This window comes from Microtus pennsylvanicus, chromosome 7, assembly GCF_037038515.1.
Source record: "Microtus pennsylvanicus isolate mMicPen1 chromosome 7, mMicPen1.hap1, whole genome shotgun sequence".
NCBI classification, from domain to species: Eukaryota; Metazoa; Chordata; class Mammalia; order Rodentia; family Cricetidae; genus Microtus; species Microtus pennsylvanicus.
In genome coordinates, this window is record NC_134585.1 from 106,931,911 (window position 1) to 106,958,950 (window position 27,040).

The 27,040-nt window shown below is 50.8% G+C and overlaps 1 protein-coding gene across 4 annotated transcripts; it reads left to right on the top strand.

The window, feature by feature from the left end:
* On the top strand, positions 1-11,900 carry Ampd2 (adenosine monophosphate deaminase 2). 4 transcript variants are annotated; one of them, XM_075981620.1, is made up of 18 exons: positions 1-1,226; positions 5,266-5,396; positions 5,573-5,703; positions 6,013-6,081; positions 6,171-6,282; positions 6,551-6,737; positions 6,991-7,132; positions 7,238-7,327; positions 7,540-7,669; positions 8,345-8,539; positions 8,622-8,753; positions 8,897-9,060; positions 9,233-9,359; positions 9,443-9,606; positions 9,903-10,023; positions 10,282-10,455; positions 10,631-10,741; positions 10,876-11,900. In XM_075981620.1, the coding sequence occupies exons 1-18, from the start codon at positions 1,139-1,141 to the stop codon at positions 11,080-11,082; spliced, it is 2,475 nt and encodes an 824-aa protein (XP_075837735.1). In that variant the 5' UTR covers positions 1-1,138; the 3' UTR covers positions 11,083-11,900. The 4 variants fall into 4 exon arrangements, with proteins under 4 accessions (XP_075837735.1, XP_075837737.1, XP_075837738.1 ...); XM_075981622.1 differs by having other exon boundaries at positions 1-264; XM_075981623.1 differs by having other exon boundaries at positions 152-264; positions 5,269-5,396.
* Positions 11,901-27,040: the final 15,140 nt, after the last annotated feature.

The window sequence follows — 27,040 nt, forward strand, 5'->3', positions numbered from 1 at the left end:
TTCCTCTTGAGTGCGGGCTGCGGGGTCGCGACTCCAGGGTCTCCTGAGGTCATTCTGGCGGCAGAAGTCGGCGGAGTCCGCCTTCGGCCAGCTGGCCATTTTGAAAAACTGCCTTCCCGCCTCTCAGTGCGGGTGCAGGGGCCAGTGGCGCGACCTCGCCCCGGTGGGGCCCTCTCCCTTCACCCCAGCCGGGCTTTCCCGCTGGGCAGACTTTGCTAGGCAGCCTCCCTGGTACCACTCGGGACTCGGGCAGTATGGCCTCAGGTAAGCGTGGGGCGCGTGTTTTGGTGATACAGAGATCCCGGGACAGAGGTGCCTTGGTCCGGGTGACAAGAGCGAGCGTGAGGGTCTTGGCACAGCCTGCAAGACCTAGGGGATGTGAGCAGATCCTAGAAGGGTCTGGGAAGCAGAGCTTGAGTGTGCAGGCAGAGTCTGGGGTCTTTGCCACACACCGCAGACAGGACCGTGCCTCCTGCTCTTCCTGTCTTCCTAGGAGGCAGCGTCTGCCAGTCAGTGGAATTTTCCCAAGACAGGCCCCTCCCTCCCGGGCTCGAATTCTTCGTTCAGCCTCCTTCTCCCAGAGCTGAGCTGTCCCTAGAGCAGGGGTCAGATGGAGTAGAGTGTGGGCTCTACCTCAGAGGCGCTGGGTTTTCATGAATACGCTTGCCTTGTCCCTGGAGGAAATGGGTTTTGAGTTTGGAGAAGCTCAGGCTGTATTTTTGCTTATTATTTTTCGCTCTGGTTGGCCGGACCAGCCTAGCCTGGACTTTGGCTTCTTTGCCTTGAAGCTTTGGCAAGGGATGAGGGCTCGCGAGGTGGGGTGAGGGGTGGTGCAGAGCTGAGAGCTGGCGCTGCTCCATCTGTTTTCTTTGCACCCCCCACCCCAGTCCGCGTTACCATCAGTCACGTCACTCTAGGGACTGGAGTGGGAAGGGAGGGATAAGGGGCAGGATGGAGGCCCCACTCCCCGAGGTTGCCTAGACAACATCAGAAATCGTGGCCAGGGCCTCTTCCGCTGGCGGGGCGCTGCTTCCTGCATCAGTCACTCCCGCTGGGGGCGGGGCGGAGGAAGGGGTTGGATGTAAGAGAGCTTGGCCTCAGCCGGTGAGGTTCCTCTGCTGTCGCCTTGGCCCCAGCCATGGCATCCTATCCTGGCCCAAGCAAGTCCAAGTCCAAATATCCCTTTAAGAAGCGGGCCAGCCTGCAAGCTTCCGCTGCTGCTCCAGGTAAGTGTTCTTGGCTTCAGGCATGGACTCCTCCAGGTCACCTGGTGCCTCAGAGAGGGGCCCCCTTCTGCAGCACCCTCTCTGCAATGATGCCTCTCTAACCTCGGTTCCAGGGCTGACTAGCTGGTTTCCATGGCGGAGAGAGGGGGCCGGGAGGGGGTGCCTGAGGTTTCCATGTCAGGGATGCTGCCCTCCGTAACAAGGAGTGGGTGTGGATGTGGGTGCGGGAGAGTCGTCTGTGCACACGTGTCTGCTTGTGCAGATGCTAAGACGGCGTGTGAAGTGTATGTGAATGGAGTGGGGAGGGTGTGGGACTGCCTGCTTTGCGGACTGGCTACCGTGTTTGGTGCCTGTGCCTAGGCAAGGCAGGCTCACGTTGTTAACGCTTTCCAAGACCCTAGATCTAGAACTCCCTCGTTGGTGAGAGTGGCGGACTTTGACATCTGGGGTCATGCATTGCTGGCACATAGGGAGCTAGGGCTCAATTGCTACTATCCTTGCTGTGTGCCTGTTCCTGGTCTGTGTTGTGAGTCTCTTCCGGAGAGCGGGAGTCCTTGGGATGCCTAGTGGGCTGTGTACCTTGCACCCTTGGGTTTGGCTCCTATTTTGTGGGTATCTCTGCACCATTGGCGGCTGATTGTGTGCTGCTGACTGTCTGTCCTGGTGAGAACTCAGCTACTAGAGTTTGTGCTTCCAGGGGTGAGGGTGTCCCCCACGCTCAAGTGTTCTGGCTAAAGAAAGACCTTTTGGTGATTGTTGTTAACCCCTAGTAGCTGTATTTACACCCTGGCCACCCTCCTCTAGCTTGTTCTTAGGCTGCGGAAGATGCCCGACTAGGGCTTTGTACTGTGCTAGGCTGTGTGCTCAGATCTGTGTCTTCCAAGTGTGTGCTCTGGGGCTGCGCTGGTTACTCTGTGGCTGAACCAGAGACCCTTGGGTGGTTAGACCCTGAGAGCATCTTGTCCCAGGGGTCAAGACCTAGTGAAGCAGTCTTGATAATGGGGGGGGGGGACTCCTAGTCAAGAGGAGAGACTAGGCACCAGAATCCTGGAGCTGATGGTGTGGTCCCCTCTTGGCTTTGGGCTGTATATGTCATGTTGTGATGCCAACTTATGGCTCCGGGCCAGGGAGACAGGACCTGGCCTGAGGGAATGTGGAGGTTGTTGCCAGTGTGTCCCCTCTGGTGAGTCTAGTAGTGTTTGTAGTCATGTGACAGATTGGGAAGATGACTCTGGCTTCTGGAACCCTGGCGGCTCATCCAGCTCTGCTGCGTAGGCCCAGGGTTACCTGACAATAAAGGGTTTAAAATGAGGGCTTTTGACTTCATTTCTGCAGCTCTGAGGTCTGCTTTCAGGGACGCAGAAGTGGCTGGTGGCTGGATGTGTGATGCACACCTGTCATTAGCTACTTGGGAAGCTGAGGCAGGAGGATCATGTGTTCCAGGTATGCCTGGACACCTTAGTAAGATCCTGCCTTAGAGAAAAAGAGAAAGGGGTGAGGGTTGAGCACACACAAGGCCTCAGTGTGGTCCCAGTAATGAAAAAGACAGAAAACAAAACCCCCAAATGTATTTAAGAGGATGGATAGGATCCGGATCTGGATTCTTTTTATTTGTTTGGTTTTTGAGACAGGGTTTCTGTGTATAGCCTTGGCTGTCCTGGAATTCACTCTGTAGACCAGACTAGCCTCAAACGCAGAGATCCTCCTTGTCTCTGGCTCCTGTGTGCTGGGTTTAAAGATGTGTACCACCACTGCCTGGTCTAGGATCTGGGTTCTTGATAATCAAAGACTTTGAAACCTGGGTTGGGTAGGTAGTGGTTGATCGTTACCTATTCTGTGCTCTTGCAAGGGAGAAATGGTATCACCTCATCACCCCTACAAAGCTCCTTTCTGTTCTTGCTCTTTCTAATTAGCAGCCTTGTCCCTGTACTGGGCTCAGAGGCCCTCTCACCCTCCTGGCTGAAGGAGCTCCATGTGGGAAGTGTTTGGAGCATCCCAGGAATTTCTGATTGCAGTCTCCTGGACTCAGGGCCCTAAGCTTTACAGAACACTTGTAGGACATTCCCCTATGAGTCCTGGGGCTGGGGCCAGGTAGGACAAGGCCACTTCTGACCCACTTATAGCCTGTGTTCAGAGGTTAAGACAAGCAAATAAACAAAAGTAGAGTTCTGTGTGTCTCCCAAATGCTGCTCCCATATTCCAAGGTAGTCTTCTTGAATAGGTTGTTCCTACCCTGACAGTGGGCTTGGGACTGGCGTGGAGGCCAAGAAGCCTCTGTAACTAGCTCCTATCCAGATTCAACCGGTGGTCCAACTACCAGCCAGCTTTTGCATGTAGCAAAGACCTTATCTCTCCCGAAGAGCTCATAGTCAGGGCACAAAAGACTGGTGGACAGAGGTAACTGCCCAGAGGCTCAGGGCCCAGGGGAGGATGGCTGGTCTCCGTTCTTGTCTCTTCTCGTACCGTTTGGACAGCCAGACTGTGTCTACTTTCTGTCCCCTAGGACTGTGGTTTTAAGGAGACTTGGCCCCTCCTTTTCAGACTGCCTTGCTTGGCCATATCAGCCTGTCTTGTTTCTCCCTGTTGAGATCCCTGCATCGAGGTGGACCTCGCTGGCACTGAAGAGGTTAAGGTTCTGTTAGAGTTCTCCTCTGGGTTTCTGAACTCCCTTGAACTCTCCCAGCCCCCTACTTGGGGCCATCCCAGGGTCTCCCCTGCTTATAGCCGCACTTGGTACAGCCCATGCCAGCCCCTGAGCTGTCCTGGGGGACTGACTGCAGCTTCACAAGGCAAACAGGCAGGCAAGGGGCACGGGGCTGCTACCAGAACACTCTTGAACTCCGCAGGTAGGGTGCCAGTAGGGACCACGGCAAGTCAGTAGCTGGGTCCTGATCTAGGTTAAGCTCCTTTCTCTTTCTTCGTCCAGCTTTGGGACTGTACCTGGAATACTAGGAAGTAGGTGCAAAGACCATAAGGCATACTACCTAGACAGAGCCTCCGAGTCCTTTTCTAAGACAGAGTGGAGGTGGGGAAGAGGGTTCTGGAAGGATGGCTGCATCTTCTCCAGCTGGCTGGGAGAACCGAGGGTCTGTAAACAGCTTCCTGCAGGAGGAGGCTAAGACTGTTGAATGACCTATCTGGGTCCTTCCTGGTGGGCTGGGGTCGCAGGCCGTCCAGGAGACTAGCTGCTTCAGACCGTTAGTGTTAGCTCCGTGGTGGGGCCCATGAAGAGTTGTTCTGCCCTGGTTGGAGTAGAAAGACCCCTGGCTTCCAACTTTTCCTTTCCCAGGGCCTTCCGTAGGGCCTCCAGCCCAGATGCTAGTGTCTCCAAGTGGCATAGACTGTGGTCGCTCCCTTCAGGACAGCTAGCAGTGGGTGGGGCAGCCATGGCAGCTCTGGGGTCCTCGAGAGAGGACAGGCCCCCATGGGGAGAGAGGGCGCCTTAGCAACCAGGTCCTCTTCTTGGATAGTTGCTTCTCAGAGTGTCTGCTGTACTTGCCTGTGCCTTGCAGGTCTAGGAGAGAAGACGGCCGCCCTGTTCTTGTTTGTGAAGGACCTGTTAGGCCAGGGGCGGATCTGATCTGGGTTTGTGCGCTAGAAGCTGACGATCCTTAGTGTGGCCACTGGTCCTAAATGAGTGCCGTGTGTGTGTGTGTGTGTGTGTGTGTGTGTGTGTGTGTGTGTGCGCGCACGCGATGTGCACCCCTTTCTGGGAAGTAGTCCCATGCAGATAGATCCTCCTGGTCTAAGGGAGGGGCCACCCCCACCTCAAGTTCTTATCGCAGAGTTGATTCATTTGCTTTATAGGCAGGCGCAGGACCTCATCCCTGAGGCTGGGGTGGTGACGGGCCTCTGTGTAGATGTGGATGGGTTCCTTTGGGAGCCCCACATGGCTGCTCTTCTGTCTCAGTGGATATATTGCCCAGTGTCTAGGCCCTGGCTTTTAATAGGTTCTGGCCCCAGGGTGAGAACGGGCTCTTGGCTTCCTAGATAGGTCCTACCCCTCCTCCCCTTGACCCTGGCATCACTGTCTCTACAGAAGCTCGGGGTAGTCTGGGGTCCTCTCCGCTGCAGTCTGCCCGTTCCCTGCCGGGCACTGCCCCCGGCCTCAAGCACTTCCCACTCGACCTTCGCACGTCTATGGATGGCAAATGCAAGGAGATCGCTGAGGTATCACTGGGCACCCCACCCCTTCTCACCTCATTCTTGGCTGTCCCTGACCCTAAGCCTTGCCCAGGAACCTTGCCTCCTGCCCACACCCCTTGCCCAGACTCTGTGGGGGGGTGGGGGACAGAGGGCTTGAAAGCATGGCCGCCTGACCTTTCTCGTTCCCTCCTTGGTACCAGGAGCTGTTCAGCCGCTCACTGGCTGAGAGTGAGCTCCGCAGCGCCCCTTATGAATTCCCAGAGGCCAGCCCCATCGAGCAGCTGGAGGAGCGGAGGCAGCGGCTGGAGCGGCAGATCAGCCAGGATGTCAAGTGAGCCTGCTCCTGCCTCTCCCCTGTCCCTTTGTCCCTTTGAGGTTCACTGGGGAGGCAGCACAGAGCACATTCTCTGGAGCCAGGCCATGCTCATTCCATCTTCTGGGAGGTTTAGAGTCTGCAGGATAAACTTACTTCTGGAACTGCTTTCTCGTCTCTGAAGTGGGCTGCGAGCAGCCCAGGGTCCACAGCCCTGCCCGTGAGGACCACCTGTGGCAGTGTGTGCAGAGCAGCTGGCACAGGCTGGGACCCGGCTGCTGCAGCCTCTGGTCTTGCTTTACCATACCCTTTTCCTCTCACCTCTAGGCTGGAGCCAGATATCCTGCTTCGGGCCAAGCAAGATTTCCTGAAGACAGACAGTGACTCGGACTTACAGTGAGGAAGGAAGGGGGCATGCGCGGGGCCTGTGGAGCTGGGGTCTGTACTGTGGCTGTCTCAACCCCTTCTGTCTTCCTTTCTCATAGGCTCTACAAGGAGCAAGGAGAGGGACAGGGCGACAGGGGTCCTTGGGAGCGCGATGCGGTACTGGAACGGGAATTTCAGCGGGTCATCATCTCTGGGGAGGAGAAGTGTGGGGTGAGTGTGAAGTGAAGCCTTGGGTTCTAGAGAGTTCTGGCCTGGGGAACTGGCGGGAGCTAGAGAGCAGGAGCTAGAGAGTGCATCTTTCTTCTGGTGCCTGGAGTGTCAGAGGTGCTGGGACTGGAGAGGGCTGGGTAGTCCTGGGCTCGAGGCCTTTGAAACTGGGGGTCAGCAGTGTGCAGTCTGGGGATGGCCAAAGGGTGAGTATTATAAGCCTGAGTGTGGACAGTGACCAGAGAAAGTGACTGTCTGTCCTTGTCTTCAGGTACCATTCACAGACCTGTTAGATGCAGCCAAAAGTGTGGTGCGGGCACTCTTCATCCGGGAGAAGTACATGGCCCTGGCCCTGCAAAGCTTCTGCCCCACCACCCGCCGCTATCTGCAGCAGCTGGCTGAGAAGCCCCTGGAGACGCGAACCTATGAGCAGAGCCCTGATACCCCTGTGTCTGCTGGTGGGAGCTCCCGTCCCTCCCCAGACCCCAACTGCCCTGGGTGCCTAGGCTTGGAGCCTGGGCGCTTCTGCCCTGCCTGCATTTCCCCGCACCCAGGCTTTCTGGCTTCTTGCTGTCAGGCAGGGTGGAGGTTGGGGCCCATAGCTGCTCTTTTGTAGCCTTTGACATCCCTTGCTATGGACCCCACAGACTAGGCAGCTGCAGGCTCTGAAGCTTCCTGGCCCTGAATCTTCCCCCGCTCTCCCCTTTGCAGATGCCCCGGTGCACCCCCCGGCCCTGGAGCAGCACCCGTATGAGCACTGTGAGCCTAGCACCATGCCTGGGGACCTGGGCTTGGGCCTGCGCATGGTGCGTGGTGTGGTGCATGTCTACACCCGCAGGGATCCTGATGAGCAGTAAGAGGGGTGTGGTGTGTGCTGGGGTGTACCATAGGGAATTGGCTTGGGAGAGGGGCCAGGTGGCTTGCCTTGCTCTCCTCACCTGAGCTTCCCACATGCTAGCTGTCCAGAGGTAGAACTTCCGTACCCTGACCTACAGGAGTTTGTTGCTGACGTCAATGTGCTGATGGCCCTGATTATCAATGGACCCATGTAAGTTTCCACCTGTCCCACCTCAGAGCCCAGATCTTCCAGCCTCGCCCTGCCCTGCCCTGCCCCAGACAAGTGTCACTTGTCTCCTGCCACTCCCGAGTCATGTATTCCTAGTCTGCTGCCCTTACTCTGTACGCTCCTGCCTCCTGCCTTCGCCCTTCCCAGGAACCTCCATCAGGAGCTGAGTCTTTCTCTTCTTCCTTCTTGCCCAGAAAGTCATTCTGCTACCGCCGGCTGCAGTACCTGAGCTCCAAATTCCAGATGCATGTTCTGCTCAACGAGATGAAGGAACTGGCTGCTCAGAAGAAAGTGCCCCACCGGGACTTCTACAATATCCGGAAGGTGGGCCCTCAGCTTGTGGTCTTTGTGTCCTGATGCATCTCCTCCCAAGACTGGGGTTCTCCCCTCGCCCCCCAACAGTCAATATGGAGAGCCCTCTTGTACCCCGTTTTGGCCATGGACATTTCTTGTAAAAAATTACTACGTTCCAGTTATGTAATTGTGTGTGTCTATGGGTGTGGGCATGTGGAGGCTGAGGAAAACCTCCCAGAAGTCCTTTCTCCTCTTCTGCCCTCTGGGTCCTGGGGAGTGGCTTGTCAGGTTCGGTGGCAGGCGCCTTCACCTGCTGAGCCCTCTCTCCCCAACTTTGCATTTGTTTGTGTGGTATGTGTGCATATGTTTATGCATGCTTGCAAGTACATGGTCATAGTGTGTGTGTATGTGTCTGTGCATGTGTGCATGCATGTGCACATGCCTGTGCGCACTTACACACATGGTGGGGAAGCCAAAGTTAACATGGACAGAGTTTCTCGCTTGAATCCAGAGTTTGTTGCTCCGACTAGTCTAGGTTTATTTTGTGTCTCCCTTGCCTCTGCCATCCTCACATTAAGATTATAGGTAGACTGCTGCATACCCCTGGCATTTATGTGGGTTCAGGGGATCACTACTGTAGTCCTCATGTGCTGAAGTAGCAAAGCCCTAGCCCTTGGTGGACCCCGCGGTCCCTCTCTGCTGCAGGTGGACACGCACATCCATGCCTCATCCTGCATGAACCAGAAGCATCTGCTGCGCTTCATCAAGCGGGCGATGAAGCGGCATCTGGAGGAGATCGTGCATGTTGAGCAGGGCCGTGAGCAGACCCTGCGGGAGGTCTTCGAGAGCATGAACCTCACGGCCTATGACCTCAGCGTGGACACACTGGACGTGCATGCGGTATGTCCCAGGGGCTGGGGTGTTGGGTCGGCACTAGGGCCAGGGATTAGGGGTGTGACCTCGGCCTTCCCATCTCCTCCAGGACAGGAATACCTTCCACCGATTTGATAAATTCAATGCTAAATACAACCCTATCGGGGAGTCTGTCCTCCGCGAGATCTTCATCAAAACCGACAACAAGATTTCTGGGAAGTACTTTGCTCATATCATCAAGGTATGGAGCAGCTGCCCTACTGAGCTAGAGCCCACGTGTAGGAGGGCTCCAGTGCCAGGAGCGGGGAGGCAGGAGGCCTGAGGAACACCTGTGCTGGGTTCCCTGGGCCAGGAGGAACCTGCTGTGTTGCTTCTGCTGTCTAGGAGGTGATGTCAGACCTGGAGGAGAGCAAATACCAGAACGCAGAGCTCCGGCTGTCCATCTACGGGCGCTCGAGGGACGAGTGGGACAAGCTGGCACGCTGGGCAGTGGTGCACAAAGTGCACTCTCCCAATGTGCGCTGGCTGGTGCAGGTGCCCCGCCTCTTGTGAGTGTCCCTTAGAGTGGGAGGAAGCCCCAGGGCTACGGTCTGTCCAGCCTGGTCTCTCCGGATGTCCCACCTTCCCACTGTGGTTCAGGCTGGTGCTCCTCATGACAGCTCTGCCCCTTGCTGTCCTGCTGCTGGCCCTGCATCTGCTTGTGTCCTGTCTTCCCTGTAGTGACGTGTACCGCACCAAGGGCCAGCTGGCCAACTTCCAAGAGATGCTGGAGAACATCTTTCTGCCACTGTTTGAGGCTACCGTGCACCCTGCCAGCCACCCAGAGCTGCACCTGTTTCTGGAGCACGTGAGCAGTGGCCAGGGCGGGGGCAGGCTAGCTGGGTGAGGGCCCAGCTGTGGCCCTCGGACTGACCACCAGCTGTCTGCCAGGTGGATGGTTTTGACAGTGTGGATGATGAGTCCAAGCCGGAGAACCACGTCTTCAACCTGGAGAGTCCCCTCCCGGAAGCCTGGGTGGAGGAGGACAACCCACCCTACGCCTACTACCTGTATTACACCTTTGCTAACATGGCCGTGTTGAACCATCTGCGCAGGTGCTTATCCCAGGGGTGCTGACCCTCCGCTTGCCTTGCTTCTGAGCGCCCTGAGCGGAGGCCGCTAGTGCCCTGACTCACATTGCCCTGGGGGGGCTCCTCCTGCCTGGGCTCTTTCTGTGCCCATAGGCTTCATTTGTTATCCCCTCTAGTGGAGAATCTGCCCCTGTCCTCCATCCTAGGCCCCCACAGCCACTAGCTAGAGGGCACGTGTGTGCCGGTGGTATGGGATCCGGGGTCAGGTGAGCTTAGGTGTGCCCGGGCTCTGGAACTGACTGTGTCTTCATACCCCTCAGGCAGAGGGGTTTCCACACGTTTGTGCTGAGGCCGCACTGCGGGGAGGCTGGGCCCATCCACCACCTGGTGTCAGCCTTCATGCTGGCCGAGAACATCTCCCACGGGCTGCTCCTGCGTAAGGTCAGGGTCTACACCCCCAGCCTCCACATGCAGCTCTTTGCCCTCCTGCTTCTCCTCCTCACCCAGCCATGAGATCACATTCCTTCCTCCCTATATATTTAGCTCTTCCCACCCATCCCCTAGCGGAGAGCCCAGCTTGGATTTACTATTCTTATGTGAGACCCAACCTGGAGCCCCCTTCCCCTGCTCCCCAGAACCAGTACTCCCTCCCAGCACTGAAGCCTCCCGACAACTCCTCCTTTCCTCCTACCTCCCCAGGCCCCTGTCCTGCAGTACCTATATTACCTGGCTCAGATCGGCATCGCCATGTCCCCGCTCAGCAACAACAGCCTGTTCCTCAGCTACCACCGGAACCCTCTACCCGAGTACTTGTCCCGCGGCCTCATGGTTTCGCTGTCCACGGATGATCCCCTGCAGTTCCACTTCACCAAGGTCAGACCCACGTCAGCAGTTGGCTTTGGGCGGGTGGGTGTCTCAGGGATCCCTGGGTTTCTCTGGGTCTGTGCTGCCCCTTGCTGGTGGAGCATTGCAACTGTTAGCTAAGCCCTTAAAGGAGGGAGAGGCTGCAGGGACCGGATGCCTCTCTCAAGGAGCCTGGCCTGTGCAGGAACCCCTGATGGAGGAGTACAGCATTGCCACTCAGGTGTGGAAGCTCAGCTCCTGCGACATGTGTGAACTGGCTCGGAACAGTGTGCTCATGAGTGGCTTCTCCCACAAGGTATGATACGCAACCTTCCCCGGGGCTGGGTGTCACCTCTTTGTCATCCTTTGTTTTGGGGTCCCGGTTGTGTCCGTATGATGATTGGATCTCCCTGCAGCTTCAGCTTATCACCCACATCACACCCTCTGCAGGTAAAAAGCCACTGGCTGGGACCCAACTATACCAAGGAGGGCCCCGAGGGCAATGACATCCGCCGCACCAACGTGCCAGACATCCGAGTAGGCTACCGCCATGAGACCCTGTGCCAGGAGCTGGCGCTTATCACACAGGCCATCCAGAGTGAGACGCTGGAGACCATCCCAGAGGAAGTGGGCCTTGTCATGAGCCCGGGGCCTTAGTGAACCTGGTCCGTGCAGTGCTCGCCCATCTCAGCGACTTGATCGTGTCTGTGATTGGCCTCCTTCCACCTGGTGTGGTCTCTGCATGTCTCTGTTCTCTGTTTCCGTCCTGCATGTCTTTGACCAGGCCTTGCCTCTGGGCCACCTCAATGAAAGCAAGTCCAGGAATCTGTTTCACTGCCGTCTTGGCTCAGGTGGTACCTGATGACTGAGATTTAGGGCTGGCCCTGCTAATGACCCGTCCCAGGATTGTCAGAGGTCTGGCTGTCCTATGGTGTCTTCAGTGTCCACAGGGGCTTGAGATAGTTGTGTGGTGTTAGCCCTGTTAGCCTCCGGAGCCCTACCTCGGCAAATCCAGGCTTTGACTAGAGTTCAAGTTGTGGTCCCTTCTTGTTTATGTGGCCATGGGGCAGTCAGGAGGGGCTTATGGTCCCTCTGTTGTGGCACTGGCTGCTCGGTGTCTGTGCTAGGCAGAGTAGGCTTTGGCTTGCTCATGGCCCTGGAGGCCTGGACCACTGCCCCTGCCAAGTCACTGCCTCCTCTGTTCCTCCCCACTCCACATGTCCCTCTGTTACCAGCTCCCTTGTGCCCCTGTGGGAACGGGCAGCTGCCCTGATCTGTGTGTACAATTGGAGGGTGCTGGGCCTGCCGTTAGCCCTGGGGGTGGTACCACCTTCGGAGGTTCCCAGGTCTTTGGCCAGGCCCAGATCCCAGTTAGCCTTCTGTGTTATGTTCTAGACCAAGGCCTTTGCTATGAAGAACAGTGTTTCATATGACCCATTTTCCTAGTGCATGAGAAATAAAGATTATTTAAGTAATTAGGCATGCGAAGGTCTCTGTTGGAAGGGAAAGGGTGGTAAGTGGCAAGGTACTCTGGATGGAGTACAGCCTGGGCTGCTGTCTAACAAAGGCTGGTGGCGGTCCTGCCGACAACTTCTGAGTGCTTGGGTCGTGTGTGGGTGTGTTGTCACAGCTATGACGTGCAGTACATTCTGAGGCGCACGACATGGATGAAGTGGATTAGTGTGTTTGCACAGAGACCAGGGTATCAGCAGGAGAAAGATGCCCACTGCGCTATTACCCAGTTTGTCCCTTCTGAAGGGGACAGGTGGCTCCGGGTCCATGGTGTATTCTTGTCACACCAGCTTGGAAGGACGGCACGCTTCCACATCGTGCCTCCTGTGCAGCCTCTAAGGGACTGCATGGCAGGTGGGAACATATGCCCCTACATGTCTGCCTGAGGCCTGTGGTAGGTGTGGTGAGACTGTCAGATTGTATTGCAAGGAGCTGGAGCTGCTGGTGTTTGAACCCCTCTCTAGCAGTTCACTTTCCACCCCAAGTTTGTGGTACGGTTTGCAGGACATCTCTTTGCCTCTAAGGTGCTAGAGTCCATTGGCGTGTGAAGAAGGGAAGTACACCTTTGATCCTAGCACTCGGGAGGCAGAGGTAGGCGGATCTCTGTGAGTTTGAGGCCAACATGGTCTATAGAGATAGTTCCAGGACAGGCTCCAAAGCTACAGAGAAACCCTGTTTTGAAACACAAAATAAATAAATAAATAAATAAATAAATAAATAAATAAATAAATAGGAAGTAGAACCGGCCCTGAACAGCACAGGGTATTTCCTGCATAGGCAACAGATGCTTGCACGGCTGCTGGAGAGGTACTAAGGGCTTCCTGCTTCAGAATTGCAAACCATTATGATGGAGGGCCTGGCTGGGAGTCCATGAAGACTGGCAGCAGCCTCCACTCCCTAACCCCTGACTCTGAGCAGGTAGGAGGGCTCGTCTGCATCTGGCCTCAGACTGCAGCAGTGCCCCAGAGACCCAATGCAGCTCTGTTTACCTTCCTGACTCTCACTGGCTCCTAGCCAATTCATTTTAGTCATTTACATATCTGTATTGAATGCTGGAGTTTGGGCATGAGCGGAAGGCTGACCCAACCAACCAACAACAAAACCACGCCAAAAAAACTAATTTCTGCTTATTGAAATGGGCTGTGGAGGTAGAAAGGGATAGCAACAGACTGGAGATAAGTTCTACACACCTTGCTGGGCCTTGTCTGCACCCCCCCAAAACAATGCTTTCCAAGAATGAGGGGAGCTAACTTTGTGAAATCGGGCAAACAGGCTTAGTAGGTGTAGACCGTGCCTTGAAGGCCAGCCCTGCCCGCCCCACACCGGCACTGAGGACTCCATATTCTTTCGCTGAATTTGTAATTAAGGCAAATCCTTCTTTTCATATTCTCGCCCGGCTTTTCTCAGTGCTGAGGCCCAGCCCTCAGTACACCGCTAACCAACAAAAACGGTTCTTAGCCACCTTTCCAGTTTTGTAACAACTGGACTTTGGTTTTCAGTTTTGCAGAAAATTCTCTTTCAAACATTTATCAACAGTGAACCACTGGGCAGTGGTGGCGCACGTCTTTAATCCCAGCACTCAGGAGGCAGAGGCAGGGGGATCTCTGAATTCGAGGCCAGCCTGGTCTACAAGAGCTAGTTCCAGGATAGGAACCAAAAAAGCTACAGAGAAACCCTGTCTCGAAAATCAAAAAAAAAAAAAAAAAAAAAAAAGAAAAGAAAAGAAAAGAAAGAAAAAGAAAAAAGAAAAAAACAAAACAACAACAAGTGAATCTTTTTCCTTTTTGGAATTTGGTTTTGTGGTTCCAGGGACAGAATGCCAGACCTTTCATACTCTAGGTTAGTGAGCTGCACGCGCAGCCCAGGAACAACTAACATTTCAAAGGTAAGGAAGGTTTTACTAACTAAAAAGGAAAGGAGCTTTTCTGCACGCGCAGCCCAGGAACAACTAACATTTCAAAGGTCAGGAAGGTTTTACTAACTAAAAAGGAAAGGAACTTCTCTGCACGACAGAATGGGGCACATGCATTTCCCGGTGATGCTCTCAAGAGTGTAAGTGGTGCTGAAGAGACACATCCCATCCTTACCTGCACGTGCTCCAGAGTCGTCACCTGGCTCCTAACAGGAAAAAGCATGGCTCTGTTGGCAGTCATTGCTGATCACAGAGCAGGGAAAATGAACCTCGCTGCCAGGTGAAACAAGCGTGGCATGGTCCCAAATGTGATGTGCAGCTCGGAGACCTAGGAAAAACAGGCGGAATAATCTACTCGCGCCCTGTCAGCTTGGTTTCGTTGTCCTGACAGCCCCAGATGGCAGCACAAACCATGAATTAAGACGAAAATACACGGGAGGGAAGATCCTGGGGTTCTTCTAGGGGCATAAAGCAGAAACATACATATAAATAAAATGACCGAATTAAAGAAAATTTTTAATACAGGAAAGTAGGAAGTAAAAATCATATTCTTGCCTATACCAATTTTACCAAGTGTTTATAACGAGCATACTTGAGCTATGTGTATGCATGAATCTATTTTACATATTTATGTTTTCCTTCTAGTTCTTTTTTTTTATTTATTTATCTACTATGCACACACTATTCTGTTTGCATATATGTCTGCAGGCCAGAAGAGGACACCAGCCCTCATCACAGATGGTTGTGAGCCACCATGTGGTTGCCGGGAATTGAACTCGGGTCCCTTGGAAGAGCACACAATGCTCCTAACCACTGAGCCATCTCTCCAGCCCCCTTCCTTCTAGTTCTTTTCAAAAAATTTTTATTACATTTATTTTGCGTGTGTGTGTGCACACGCATGCACGCGCATGCACCCTCGATGTGTTCTTGTCATGAGTGTATGTAGCGGTCAGTTTGGTTCTCTCCGTCCTCCACGGGGGTCCTGGACATGGAGCTGAGTCAGGCGTGGCAGCAATCATTTACTGAGTCATCTTGCCATTCCCACTTCTTTTTCGAAAGTAGTCTTTGGGGTTTTTTTTGTTTTTTAGACAGTCTCCTATGCAGCTCAGGCAGCCTTCAGTTCACGATTCTACACGCTCTTCCTCATGCTGGGGTTACAGCTGTGTGTCACCATACTCTAAATTCAAGTGATTTCTTTGAATGGAGATTATATTGTATATAAATCTGCTTTAAAAACATTAACATATCTTTAACGTTTCATTAAAATAATCTATAAGCCAGGTGCACATCTTTAATGCCAGCACGTAGGAGGCAGAGGCAGGTGAATCTCTGTGAGTTCGAGGCCAGCCTGGTCTACAAATTGAGTTTCAGGACAGCTACATAGAGAAACCGTGTCTCAAAAAATAAAAAGAAAATCTATAAATATAAATTTTGTTGCTGTGCCCTATTCCATGGTTTACTGTCATAACTTTTCTGTGTTAAGAATAACTGAGCCTGGGCTTGTGAAATGGCTCAGTGGGTAAAGGCGCTTGCTGCCAAGACTGCCCTGGGTGGATCCTTGGAAGGGAAAGCTGGTTCTTGAAAACTGTCCTCCAGCACATGCGCCATGGTATGTGTGCACACCGTGTCGTGTGTATGGGCACGGATGCTCAAAATGTAAAAAGATAGTTGGCCTGGGGTGAGGGACTCGCTATGCACTGTGGGCCAAAACACCTGGGCTTTAGCTGTACTCCTGGTCCGTGTGATCACGGGCAAGATCCTTCCTTCTCTGTGCCTACGGGCTTTTATCCATAGTACTTTCCTCATGCTGGATTCTCCCCGCCATTGGCTTTAAAGCAGTCGGTAAGATTTCGGTTAAGCTTCATCTTGGGTTTGCACAAGACTCGAGATTCTCACCCTAACCTACAAGCCCATCAGAGAATTACCAGGTTTAAGATATCTCTTTCACTTGATAAAGCTAACCAAAGCCCTTTCCTTGTTTGTTCTCTGCCTTTCCAGACCTCCCATACAGTCTCCCTGCCAGTCCCTCCCTGTGGTCTGCTTGTGAGATGAGTGTGGACCCCTCCTGGGGGAGGCAGCATCTTACCAGCCTCCAAAGGCTAGCCTTGAACTCATTGTGTAGTCCTGGCTGGGGCAGAAACTGCCTTTTGTTTGCAGGATAGGGGAATGGTTGGCGGCTGACTTACAATCAGTGCTTTAGAATGCCCCAAATGGCACCTGCCAACAGCAGAAGAATCTCCCTCCTTGCTGCCCTGGGCTGGCCCAGAGTGAAGTCAAGCCGACGGTAGTCTGGGCTGCTCTCTGGGCGCCCCCTCCTGGGGACCTGGAGAAAAACGGGGGACATTTCGTGTGCTCATCCAAACCCAGTCACACTATTGCCTCATAGGTGAATTTATTCAAGGAAAGTCCAATAGAACTTAAATATTAACTCACATGTAATGTTCAGCAATTCACCTTGTTTTCTAAATAGGAGTAAAGTTGCTCAGCATTGCCTGGTTGATGTCCTGGGGTAGGTGGTCTCTGCAGGTAGACGCCACAGGGTCTCCGGCAGTGTCTGGAGTTGGGGTGACCCAGGAAGGAGCCCTGGCTGTGGATGTAGACCTGAGGAGTGAACTTCCAAAAAGCTCAAGCAAAGCTGTGGAGCTACAACTTTGGAGGCTGTAAAATAAGAAAAAAAGAGAAACTGAAACTAACAAATGTTTAAAGAAAATAGAGTGTCAGTTTCAATATTTGCTAATCTTAGTATCCATACAAATGTCATCATATTTGAAAACAATTTGTAAACTGGGTTTTTGGCAAACACTCAGGACTCCACAGCACGATCGCAGTTGTAGCCAGTTCTAAACTACACGAGTTGCTCATAGTCGGGTAACTTCAAAAGCAAGTCAATGAGGCCTGTCTAGTTTAAGCGGAAGAAGAGTTACATTGAATGAGGGCCACAGGTGCATTTTAACGTTTGTAACTCTTGGAGGGGAGGGTCCTCAGAATCAGATGCAGGGTCTGCCTGGGGCGCAGGAGAGCCCTGTCCCCAGGCCTCTTCCAGAGAAGATTGGCTGAGCCTCAGGTCGGATCTCCAGGTCAGTGCTTCTGTCTGGCTGAAGAGGCCGTGTGGTACAGCTGTCTCAGCTGTAGCCGTGGCTGCTGCCTGCTAAACAGCGACAATGATTAGAGCGTCCATCTTCACTTGGCTCACGGGGAACTGGTCGGGTTGTGAGCCTATTTGCTGGGAGAGTGAGCCCTGAGACATCAGTAGGTAGAGGAGTGGAGACCAGCAGACCCCAGCCTGGGGCCCTAAGGAAGGAAATGAAAGGACCCGTGTGTTTCTAGCAGGATAAAGACACCCCTGGGGCTGGAGAGATGGCTCAGAGGTTAAGAGCACTGATTGCTCTTCCGGAGGTCTTGAGTTCAATTCCCAGCAACCACATGATGGGTCACAACCATCTGTAATGAAATCTGGTGCCCTCTTCTGGCCTGCAGGTATACATGCAGACAGAATATTGTAAACAAAATAAATAAATCTTAAAAAAAAAAATCTTTGAAAAAAAAAGACCCCCCCCCCCCCTGCACACAGAGGTCTGCGTCCTTCCTGTGTGTGTAATGTACCGAGGCCTGCTTTGCATGTCAATCTGTGGAGGTCTTCATTCTCTTTACTATTTTTCTAGACCCTGGTAAGTGGTATTTTTGTCCGAGTTGGTCTCTGACAAATGGCGCCCAACCTAGGGCGACAGGTAAACCCCAAAATGCACAAAAGTGTGGCCAGTGTACAAGGGAGTACACGAGGGATCCTGCATGAGGAAAATGACACCACAGGCATAGAGGTAAGTAATGAGTGATCAAAAATAAATACTCATAGATAATAAAAAAGGAAAAAGAGGCGGGGAAAATTGGGAGTGAAACTTGTAAATAATATTTGTCAATATAGGACAAGGAAATAGTATTCAACTATCGGTGCAGGTTGCTTGGATGTATTTTGATAGCTAGGGGAACTAAAGTGGGAGAAAACCAAAGGCAGATATTTTTAGAGCTTGCAAATAGTATATTCCCTCCCCCTCATTGGCAGAGCACCCACCGGCACCTTCAGGGTGATCCAGGACTTGGAGAGGCCAAAGTGCAGCCTGACCTTTGCCCCCTGACAAGTTATAATGCTGTGGTCACCAAGCCGCAGCCTTTGCCGCTGCTGAGCCGGTGGGGAAAATGATGGCGGTATGGTGTGTGGCCCAGCAATGGCCTGAGTTACCACTGATTGTAGCAGTCCATGAAAACATGCTGTAGCCAGCCGAGTCTGACCCACACTGTGTGGGGGAGCCAAGAAAGGAGAGAGACAGAAAAGTTTGAAGGGCTTTACCTCCCACAGTCAGCACTCAGAGCCTTCAATGAAAATGCCTAGAGGCCATGAGCCAATGCCCATGAGCCAAGAAGCCTGTGGATAAATCTATGTTTTTTTAACAGAGGAGAGGATTCAGGATTTATAATTACAAGATTTAAAATAAATAAGCAGAGGTAATAAAGGAAATCAGCATGACTATACCGGCCTAAGCTTGTGGACATGGCAGTCTCAGAGCCACTACAATGGCAGGCACCTGAAATCCTGAACTAAATTTGCCAGTCAGTCACAGTTTGTGTGTGTGTGTGTGGGGGCACCGAATGTAGCCTGTGCCCTGCCCATGCACAACAGGCGATGAGGGACCGGCTTTCAAAAAAGTACTTGGCCAAGCAGTGGAGAGCATTACTTCCACTCAGCTGCTCGGCCCAGCTTGAACTACGAACCCAAATCAAGGTTCCCAACCTGGCAGCCAAGCTACAAAAAGGTAACCTCAAAAAACTACAACTCCAGGCCCAGTCAAATGTCTTTTAAAATGCATATGAGCAAGTTAAGCCTGTCGGCTAGGCAGACTTGCAACTTAAATTAAAAACATAGCTTACAGGACTGGAGAGGTGGCTCAGATTAACAAAAAAACCTACGATGATCAACTTCCATTATACTAAGCAACAGATTGATTGGTTATTTCAAAATAATAATTTTTGGGTAATTGTGTTTGCTCAATTTAAAGGCCAGATTAATAATCTTTTCCCAGCTGATCCATTGCTGCAATTTGCACATCTGTATTCCTTTATTTTTCCAAAAGTTATAACAAAAGATCCCTTAAAGGATGCTTTTTTTTTTCAAATGGTTCTTCCAATAAAAGAACTGCATGTGTTGTTAATGGAGAAGGACATGTAATGCAAATAGAACCAGCCTTGGTTGATAGTTGAGCTGTGAGCTGTTGCTATAGTGTTTCAGCTTCCTTCAGATAAGGCATTTAATCTATATACTGACAGTCAATATATTTTTATTGCTCTTCGAGTCCTAGAAACCATCCCACATATTGGGACTAGTAATAAGCAAGTTAAAATGCTATTCCAGCAAATTCAAAATGTCATACAACAAAGAAAAAAAAGTTGCCATGCTTTGTAGGGTATGTTAGAGCGCATTCAAATCTTCCTGGTCCACTGACTGAAGGTAATGCTTTAGCTGACAAGCTTATAAAACGAATCACTCTATCTCAGGTTGAGCTTGCTCAGTGATCACATGCTCTGTATCGTCAAAATAGTATAAGTTTAAGAAAACAATTTAGATTAACAAGAGAAGCTGCTCGCCAAATTGTTAAGCAATGTAATATATACCCACAGTATTTATCTGTACCTCATCTGGGAGTAAATACCTCAGGACTACTTCCTAATCACTTATGGCAAATGGATGTTACTCATATCGCAGAGTTTGGCAAATTAAGATATAGACATGTGGCAATACATATTCAGGATTCTTGATGGCCACTGCACAAACTGGGGAAGTTACTCAGCATGTAATAACTCATTGCTTAAAACACTTCTCATACATGGGAACCCTAAAAATCATAAAGATGGATAATGAGTCCTGATATGTTAGTAAAGCATTTAATCAATTTTGCTCCCAATAGAATATCAAACATAAAACAGGTCTTCCTTATAATCCCCAAGGACATGGAATTGTGGAGCGTGCCCATGGCTCCTTGAAAACACAACTTCAAAAGATAAAAACAGGAGAATTATATCCTCAACTGCCATATACTGCCTTAAGCCACGTATTCTTGAATATAATTTCTTGAATACAGAAGTCCATGAGCACTCTGCCACGGACAGATTTCAGCATGATGGCACCAAGATGACTTTTGCTAAAGCAAGGTGGAGAGACCCTTGCACTGGATTATGGAGAGGGCCTGACCCTGTGTGAATATGGGACTGAGAGCATGTCTGTATTTTTTCACAGGATGAGGATCAAGCAAGATAGCTTCCAGAATGTCTGGTTCGATGTGTCCAGAAGAAGAGTGCCAGCCCCAATGACATCATAGCTGCTAACGCCCCCACAGAGAGTCAGAGTGACAGTCTGTGTTCCTGACTTCCTCATACTAGGCTGCAGGCTGAGGAAAGGGTACCTGAGCCAATGTTCCTGACCTCCATCATGCTGCAGTCTGAGAAGGGAAAGAAGATCGTGGTGACGGCTGGTGATTTCCAGCCTCTTGATGGACTTGCTGCACAAACTTTCAGACCTAGTGAGTCCTGTTTACATTGGAGCCAGACCAGAAATGCAGACTGAACATTTGGCTGTTTTATACTTTGGGACACCGAATTTGGATTGTCTGCTATTGAAATGTTGAAAGAACCTGAAAACTGAGACCTCAGTTTTCCCCTCTGGGGAAAAAGGACTTGTTATGGAGAAAAAGGAGTGACCAAAGGCCCTCTTTAGAGATGAGGAGGATAGCCTAAGGGTTTATTGCTGCTGCTCAGAGACTGGGACAGTTATTTAAAAGCAGCATTGCAATTGGACTCTCACCCATCAGAAAAACCTTTTCTTGTCTTTTGACTAGAACAGATTTAAGAAAATTGGGGATTTGACAATTTGTGTTTATCGTTAATTTCCACCCTAGAATTATGGCATTGACCATAAAGTGTAACTACTTTAGTTCATAGTAAGATGTTAATGATTAGAATAGGGTAAAGACTTGTCTAAGAGAAGTTTGACATTTCCAATGAATTCTTAAATTGGACATATTTGATAAGACAGATTTAGATTTTGATACAGCTGACTACTGCTAAGAAACACTTTAGACCAATTCAAAAAGGCACCCCCACCCCTGGTGATCCTCCACTCCTTTGATTAGGAGATGCTGTAGCCATAGGATCATTTTATTACAAAGCATCATCTGCTTGCACACGGTTATCTCATTTTTGGTAAACCCTCTTGACAAAATGTTGGCTCAAAGGCACAGAGCACCAAGAGAGGCTGTCTCCCTTAACCCTCTGCTTACAGAGGCCGGCAGTCAGAGATGGGTTTGAGCCTTTTCCCCCTAAGACATGGGCATGCGTGAGTGGAATGCATGTACTGAAGATGAGTAAATCTGGAAAATGGGAAAGTGTTCACCTAAGGCAGGCACTGCTGTCCTATAGCAGAAGCTCAGGCTTTATTAAAATTAATAAAAAGGGAGGAATTGTGGAGGCCCAAAAATGTGAGCCTATTTTCACCTTGTCTGAAGATCAGAGAGTTTTAGCTTGTTCAAAGTTGTTGACAAGTGTGGCTATACACCCTGACCTAGGGTGGGGTTACTTGGTTTCTTTGACATTAACATGGCCCATACAGGTAGATCCACTCCACTCTGACCAATGGTCAGGAAATTCAAGCTACTTCTGCGCCTTCTTTTGCAATAGGAGGCTTGACTTTGGGAGTGGCTGCCTTTAGGATACTTGGTCTAGGGTGGGTTCACTGCATAAACAATAGAATGCTAACAACTTGATGTCTCGAGTATTGAGGCAAGTAACTGTTCTTATTGTCCTTTGTGTCATATTAAAGCAGTCTTTTATGTTGTATTGGGGAATAAAACTGTCTGGAAGATTAAACGCTGGCGGATTTCAGTATTCGCTAGAACTCCCTCCCCATACTATCTTATGCTTTCTGTTTTATTATTTTATTTGCATCTTCATTCTCTTTACTATTTTTCTAGTCCTCATGCCCCTACCCTGGTAAGTGGTATTTTTGTCAGAGCTGGTCTCCGACTTCAGCATCATCATAGACCCACTCTTCTTTTTTTTTTTTTTTTTTTAAGATTTATTTATTTATACAGTATTCTGCCTGTAGGCCAGAAGAGGGCACTAGATCTCAGTATAGGTGGTTGTGAGCCACCACGTGGTTGCTGGGAATTGAACTCAGGACCTCTGGAAGAGCAGTCAGTGCTCTTAACCGCTAAGCCATCTCTCCGCCCCGCCCCCTTTCTTTTTTGATAAAGAGGTTCTATATTGCACGCTAGTGTTCACTATGTAGCCCTGGCTGGCTTTGAACTAACATCAGTCATCCTGCCTCACGCAGCCTCATAAATACTGGGATTTTAGGGGTTCACCACCATGTTTGGCCTTCTCCCTCATAACGAGAGGAACTTGAGGTTCCGTGAGGGTGGATGATTGTCTAAGATGACTCAATTGGCAAGTGCAGAGCTGATGCTTGGCCGCTCTACTGTGGCCCTCAAGGTATGTGTCTGGTTGGGGGCAGGAGTCTCTGAGAGGGGACAATGTTGTGTCCCATCCTGGCGTGAGTGATCTGGATGTGACTGGTCGCTGTGGGCGTGGAGAAGGGCATCAGAGGAGTAATTAACGGCTGGAGAGATGACTAAGTGGTTAAGACTCTTATAGACAGTCTCCAGCACCAACATGGCAGCACACAATCATTTGTAACTCCTGTTCTAGCAAATCCAACTCTTTCTGACCTCTGTGGGCATGTGGCACAGACATCATGTAGGCAGAACACCCATACACGTAAAAGAAAAATAAGTACAATTTAAAAAAAGATCGGTGGTTAAGGGGCTAGAAAGATAACTTAGTTGATAAAACCTTTGCCTTTCAAGTACAAGGACCTGAGTTCAGGTGCCAGAATCTACAGAAGAAAATCCTGGGCTTGCTAGGTAGTTGTGGCACACGCCTTTAATCCCAGCACTCAGGAGGCAGAGGCAGGCGGATCTCTGAGTCTGAGGCCAGCTTGAACATAGTGAGTTCCAGGATAGTCAGGGCTACACAGAGAAACCCTGTTTCAAAAAAAAAAAACAAAACCAATCAAACAACAACAAAAATGTTGGGCTTGAGGGCACCTGTTTGGAATTCCAGTGCTGGGCAGGAGGCTCCCCGGGGTTCGATGACCTGTGGACAGTGTTCTTAAGGATTATACCTGAGGTTGTCTTCTGGCCCTTAACACGTGCATGTGTATGTGTGTGTTTAAAAAGACCAATAGTTAAGACAGGGTGGCATAAATACCCAGTGTCATGACTGGCTGGCAGTCTGACAAAAGACATGCTGAGAGATGGTGACAAACTTCCCTGCTGCCGAACACTGGGCCCCACGGAGGTACGTGTTTCGGGTTAAAACTCAGTTTCAAGCCGGGCGGTGGTGGCGCACGCCTTTAATCCCAGCACTCGGGAGGCAGAGGCAGGTGGATCTCTGTGAGTTCGAGACCAGCCTGGTCTACAAGAGCTAGTTCCAGGACAGGCTCCAAAACCACAGAGAAACCCTGTCTCGAAAAACCAAAAAAAAAAAAAAAAAAAAAAAAAACAAAAAAACTCAGTTTCAAGGTACACTGTCACTCACTAGCGTGAGCTCCTGAGGAAATTATGTGGACTCTTATCTCTGTCGCCAGGGCAGAACACCTGGGATAACTTAAAAGCAGAAGTTGGTTTTGGCTCGCATTCAGAGGCCTGCATCCCCGGCTGCCTGCTCCTTTTGCTGTGGACCGGTGACAGCACAATACTCACAATACAGTAGAGGGAACGCAGACTGAGAGGTCCCTTTAGATCACGGAGGCCAGGAAGCATCACGCAGGAGGAGGGGAGGGTCCCAATATCCTCTTCAAGGGCACATCACCAATTACCTAACTTCTTCCAGGGAGGCCCTCCGTCTTAAAAATTTTGCCATTTTCTACCCACTGGTGCCAAAGGCTAGGGAGCAAGCCTTTAACACATGGGCCCCTGCATGATGTTCACATCCGAACCCCAGCTCAGTCTCTCTCGCGAGGGTCTGTTGTAGGATCAAAGTCTATGTATTTATTTTGTTTATTTATTTTTTTTTCGAGACAGGGTTTTTACGTAGCTTTTTGGTTCCTGTCCTGGAACTAGCTCTTCTAGACCAGGCTGGCCTCAAACTCACAGAGATCCGCCTGCCTCTGCCTCCTGAGTGCTGGGATTAAAGGCGTGCGCCACCAAAATCTATGTATTTAAAGCTGAGTTTGAACACGGGACTTGCACAATTCAGTGCTTGTGTCAGAAATTCTGTTGGGAGACCTAGAAAAGTTTAGGTAAATTACTTTTTGGGGAAAATAATCATAACCATATCTGTTTAGTGGCACTTGGCATTTCACATTTTAGCTTTCACTAGACTGTTGCGGGTTAAACAGGAGTGGGATTATTCCTACCAACAGCCTTAAGCCTTTCGGAGCATGGCGGGGTCAGAATTGTTCGGGATAATGACGTAGACAACTGAGTGGCTACATACCTCGCCAGTCTCAGGGCTAGGAAGTGAGCCGGGTGAGGGTCAGCATCAGACTCCTGGCCCATTGTGTGCCCTTTGAGCTCCCTCTGGGACTTTTGTCAGGCCCTGCAAAAAGGCCTAAGTGAGAAACGGGGATGTTGGGGTCCAGGGTGAGGGTGGAGGGGAATGAGGGTGTATCTGGGCACACGTTTGAAGGCAAGCATGCCAGTGTCTCTTTTAACTCCCAGGACCTCCTCCTCTGTTCCTGCTGCACAGGCTGATCTTGGCCCAGAGCGCCCCCTGGAGGAGCCGCCGTGAGCATGGATCTTAGAAGGCTTTGGTTTTTTTTTTTTTTTTTTTGGTTTTTCGAGACAGGGTTTCTCTGTAGCTTTGGAGCTTGTCCTGGAACTCCCTTTGTAGACCAGGCTGGTCTCGAACTCACAGAGATCCGCCTGCCTCTGCCTCCCAAGTGCTGGGATTAAAGGCGTGCACCACCACCGCCCGGCTCTTAGAAGGCTTTGGGAGTAACAATGGAGACCTAGACCCACTGGCTGGCTGCGGCCCTTCTCGCAAACTCTTGAGCTCCCAGCCCCCACCAGCTGACCAACATTCTGTTCATCATGTTTCCATCCCGGAATTACTTTCCTTTTCAGATTTGCACAGCCCACTGGACAGTAGCTCCTTTATTATCTACATCTCACAGATGGACGCTCTAATCTACAGATTAAGGGATTTTCTGGCTGTTCTGTGTTGCGATGTAGAGCTAGGCTCCAAATTCATGTCTATTTGACTTTAGACTCCAAGGCGAGTCACTGTGGTATACCACTTCTGTGTTCTAGAAACCCCTAGAACTTTGCAGATGAAGCTATCTCGGAGTAACTGAATTTCGCATCAAGACACGGTGACACACAGGTGCTTCCGGGAGACGTTTACAGGTTGTGACAAAGCAGAAGAGCACACAGCCCCTTGATCTGTCACCAGATTCTGACTAGCCTGTTCTGCCTTGCATTTTCTTCTGCGTTATCAACTCTGCCAGGGGCCACCCAGGCTAACTTTTTATTCTGCTTATATTCATTAATTTTACACTCCTTTCTTCAGTTGATGCCACTAGAATCATTTTTTAATAAGCAGGTCACCAGTGGCTGGGGGGATGGCTCAGGAGGTAAAGTGTCTGTCTTTTAAGTCCAAGGACCAGTGTTCAATCCCTGGAACTCACATTAAAAAAAGAAAGAAAGAAAGAAAGAAAGAAAGAAAGAAAGAAAGAAAGAAAGAAAGAAAAAAGCTATACATGGTGAGGTACACTTTCTTTTTCTTTTCTTTTCTCTCTCTCTCTCAGAAATCCGCCGGCCTCTGCCTCCTGAGTGCTGGGATTCAGGGTGTACACCACCACCACTAGGCTCCTGATTCGCTCTTCTAATCCCTGTGCTGGGGAGGTGAGACAGGAAAAGCCTTGAGGCTTACTGGTCTAGATTTAATATCCAAGGATATTTGGTAAATTCCAGGCCAGGGAGAGAATCTGTCTTTAAAGTAAAGGGCAGAGGGTTGGTGTCAAGTAACGCCACCAGAAGGGGTCCTCTGTCTGACACGTGCGCGCACACACACGCGCACACACGCACACACACACACATTTCCTACTTCCCCTACTCCTCTACGTCATCCAGCTGTCCTCCATGGTCCTCCAACTGCTGAGCTTCTGTCGCTCAGCTGTCACTTCTCCCAGGCTGCTTCTCTGATGTTTTACCATTGGTGTCTTTGGTCTCTCAGTGTGGGTCTTTGAGCTGCTTTCTGGTCCCCTTGCCTTTCGGCTGCCCATCTTTCACCAGACAACCCTGTTTCCTGAGGTGGCCCAGGAGATGGCTTTTCTGTAGTTAACTGCTCTGTAACCATTCTTCTCTCAGGCCTTGGAGTCAAAAGCTCCTGAGGGGACAGACATGGGGAGGAGAGCATTGACAGTCCGTGTGGAGGGCCCAGGCTGTGTGGCTAGATTAGCAGAGGCCACAGTGGGTGAGATTAATTTCAGGTGTTCAGGAGGCTCCTGGGGGACGCAGCCTCACAGGACAGATCCTCAGGTGGGTGTCTAGAGATGACCAATCCTCCAGTTGCTAAGCCAACCACTGAGCCATCTACAATAAAGACTCAAAATACCAAACACAGTGTGCGTAAAGATGTCGGCCAAGAATGATGTGTGGTACAGGGAGTTGAAGCATGGTTCTGAGAAGCACGAATCGTCTGCATCACCCCTGTATCAATGTGGCCCCGGTCAGAGATGCGCTACTTTGCAGTCCAGTGCCTTGTGCCTGCGGAAGGGCCTCCTTCCATGGGCTGACATGGCCTTTTGCTGGGCAGCATGGCCTTTCTATGCTAATGGCCAAGGGGCTTTTTGTGAGATGATAACCTGTTTTATTCTTTTTTTGTTTTGTTTTTTCAAGACAGGGTTTCTCTGTCTAATAGCTCTAGCTGTCTTGGAACTAGCTGTGCCACATCTCTTCCACGGAATGGGCTAAAAGAACCTTAGGGCCGCTGATTTGTAGTTGCGCATTTGGACACCAGGGGGCACTGTAGGAGTTGTTGATGCCAGAAACCTCGTGGGCCTTTAAGTCTGTACAACAAACTAGTTACTTCAGTTTGCAGCCGCGGCTACAGATAATCAGAAGGCTTAGGAACTGTGGGATG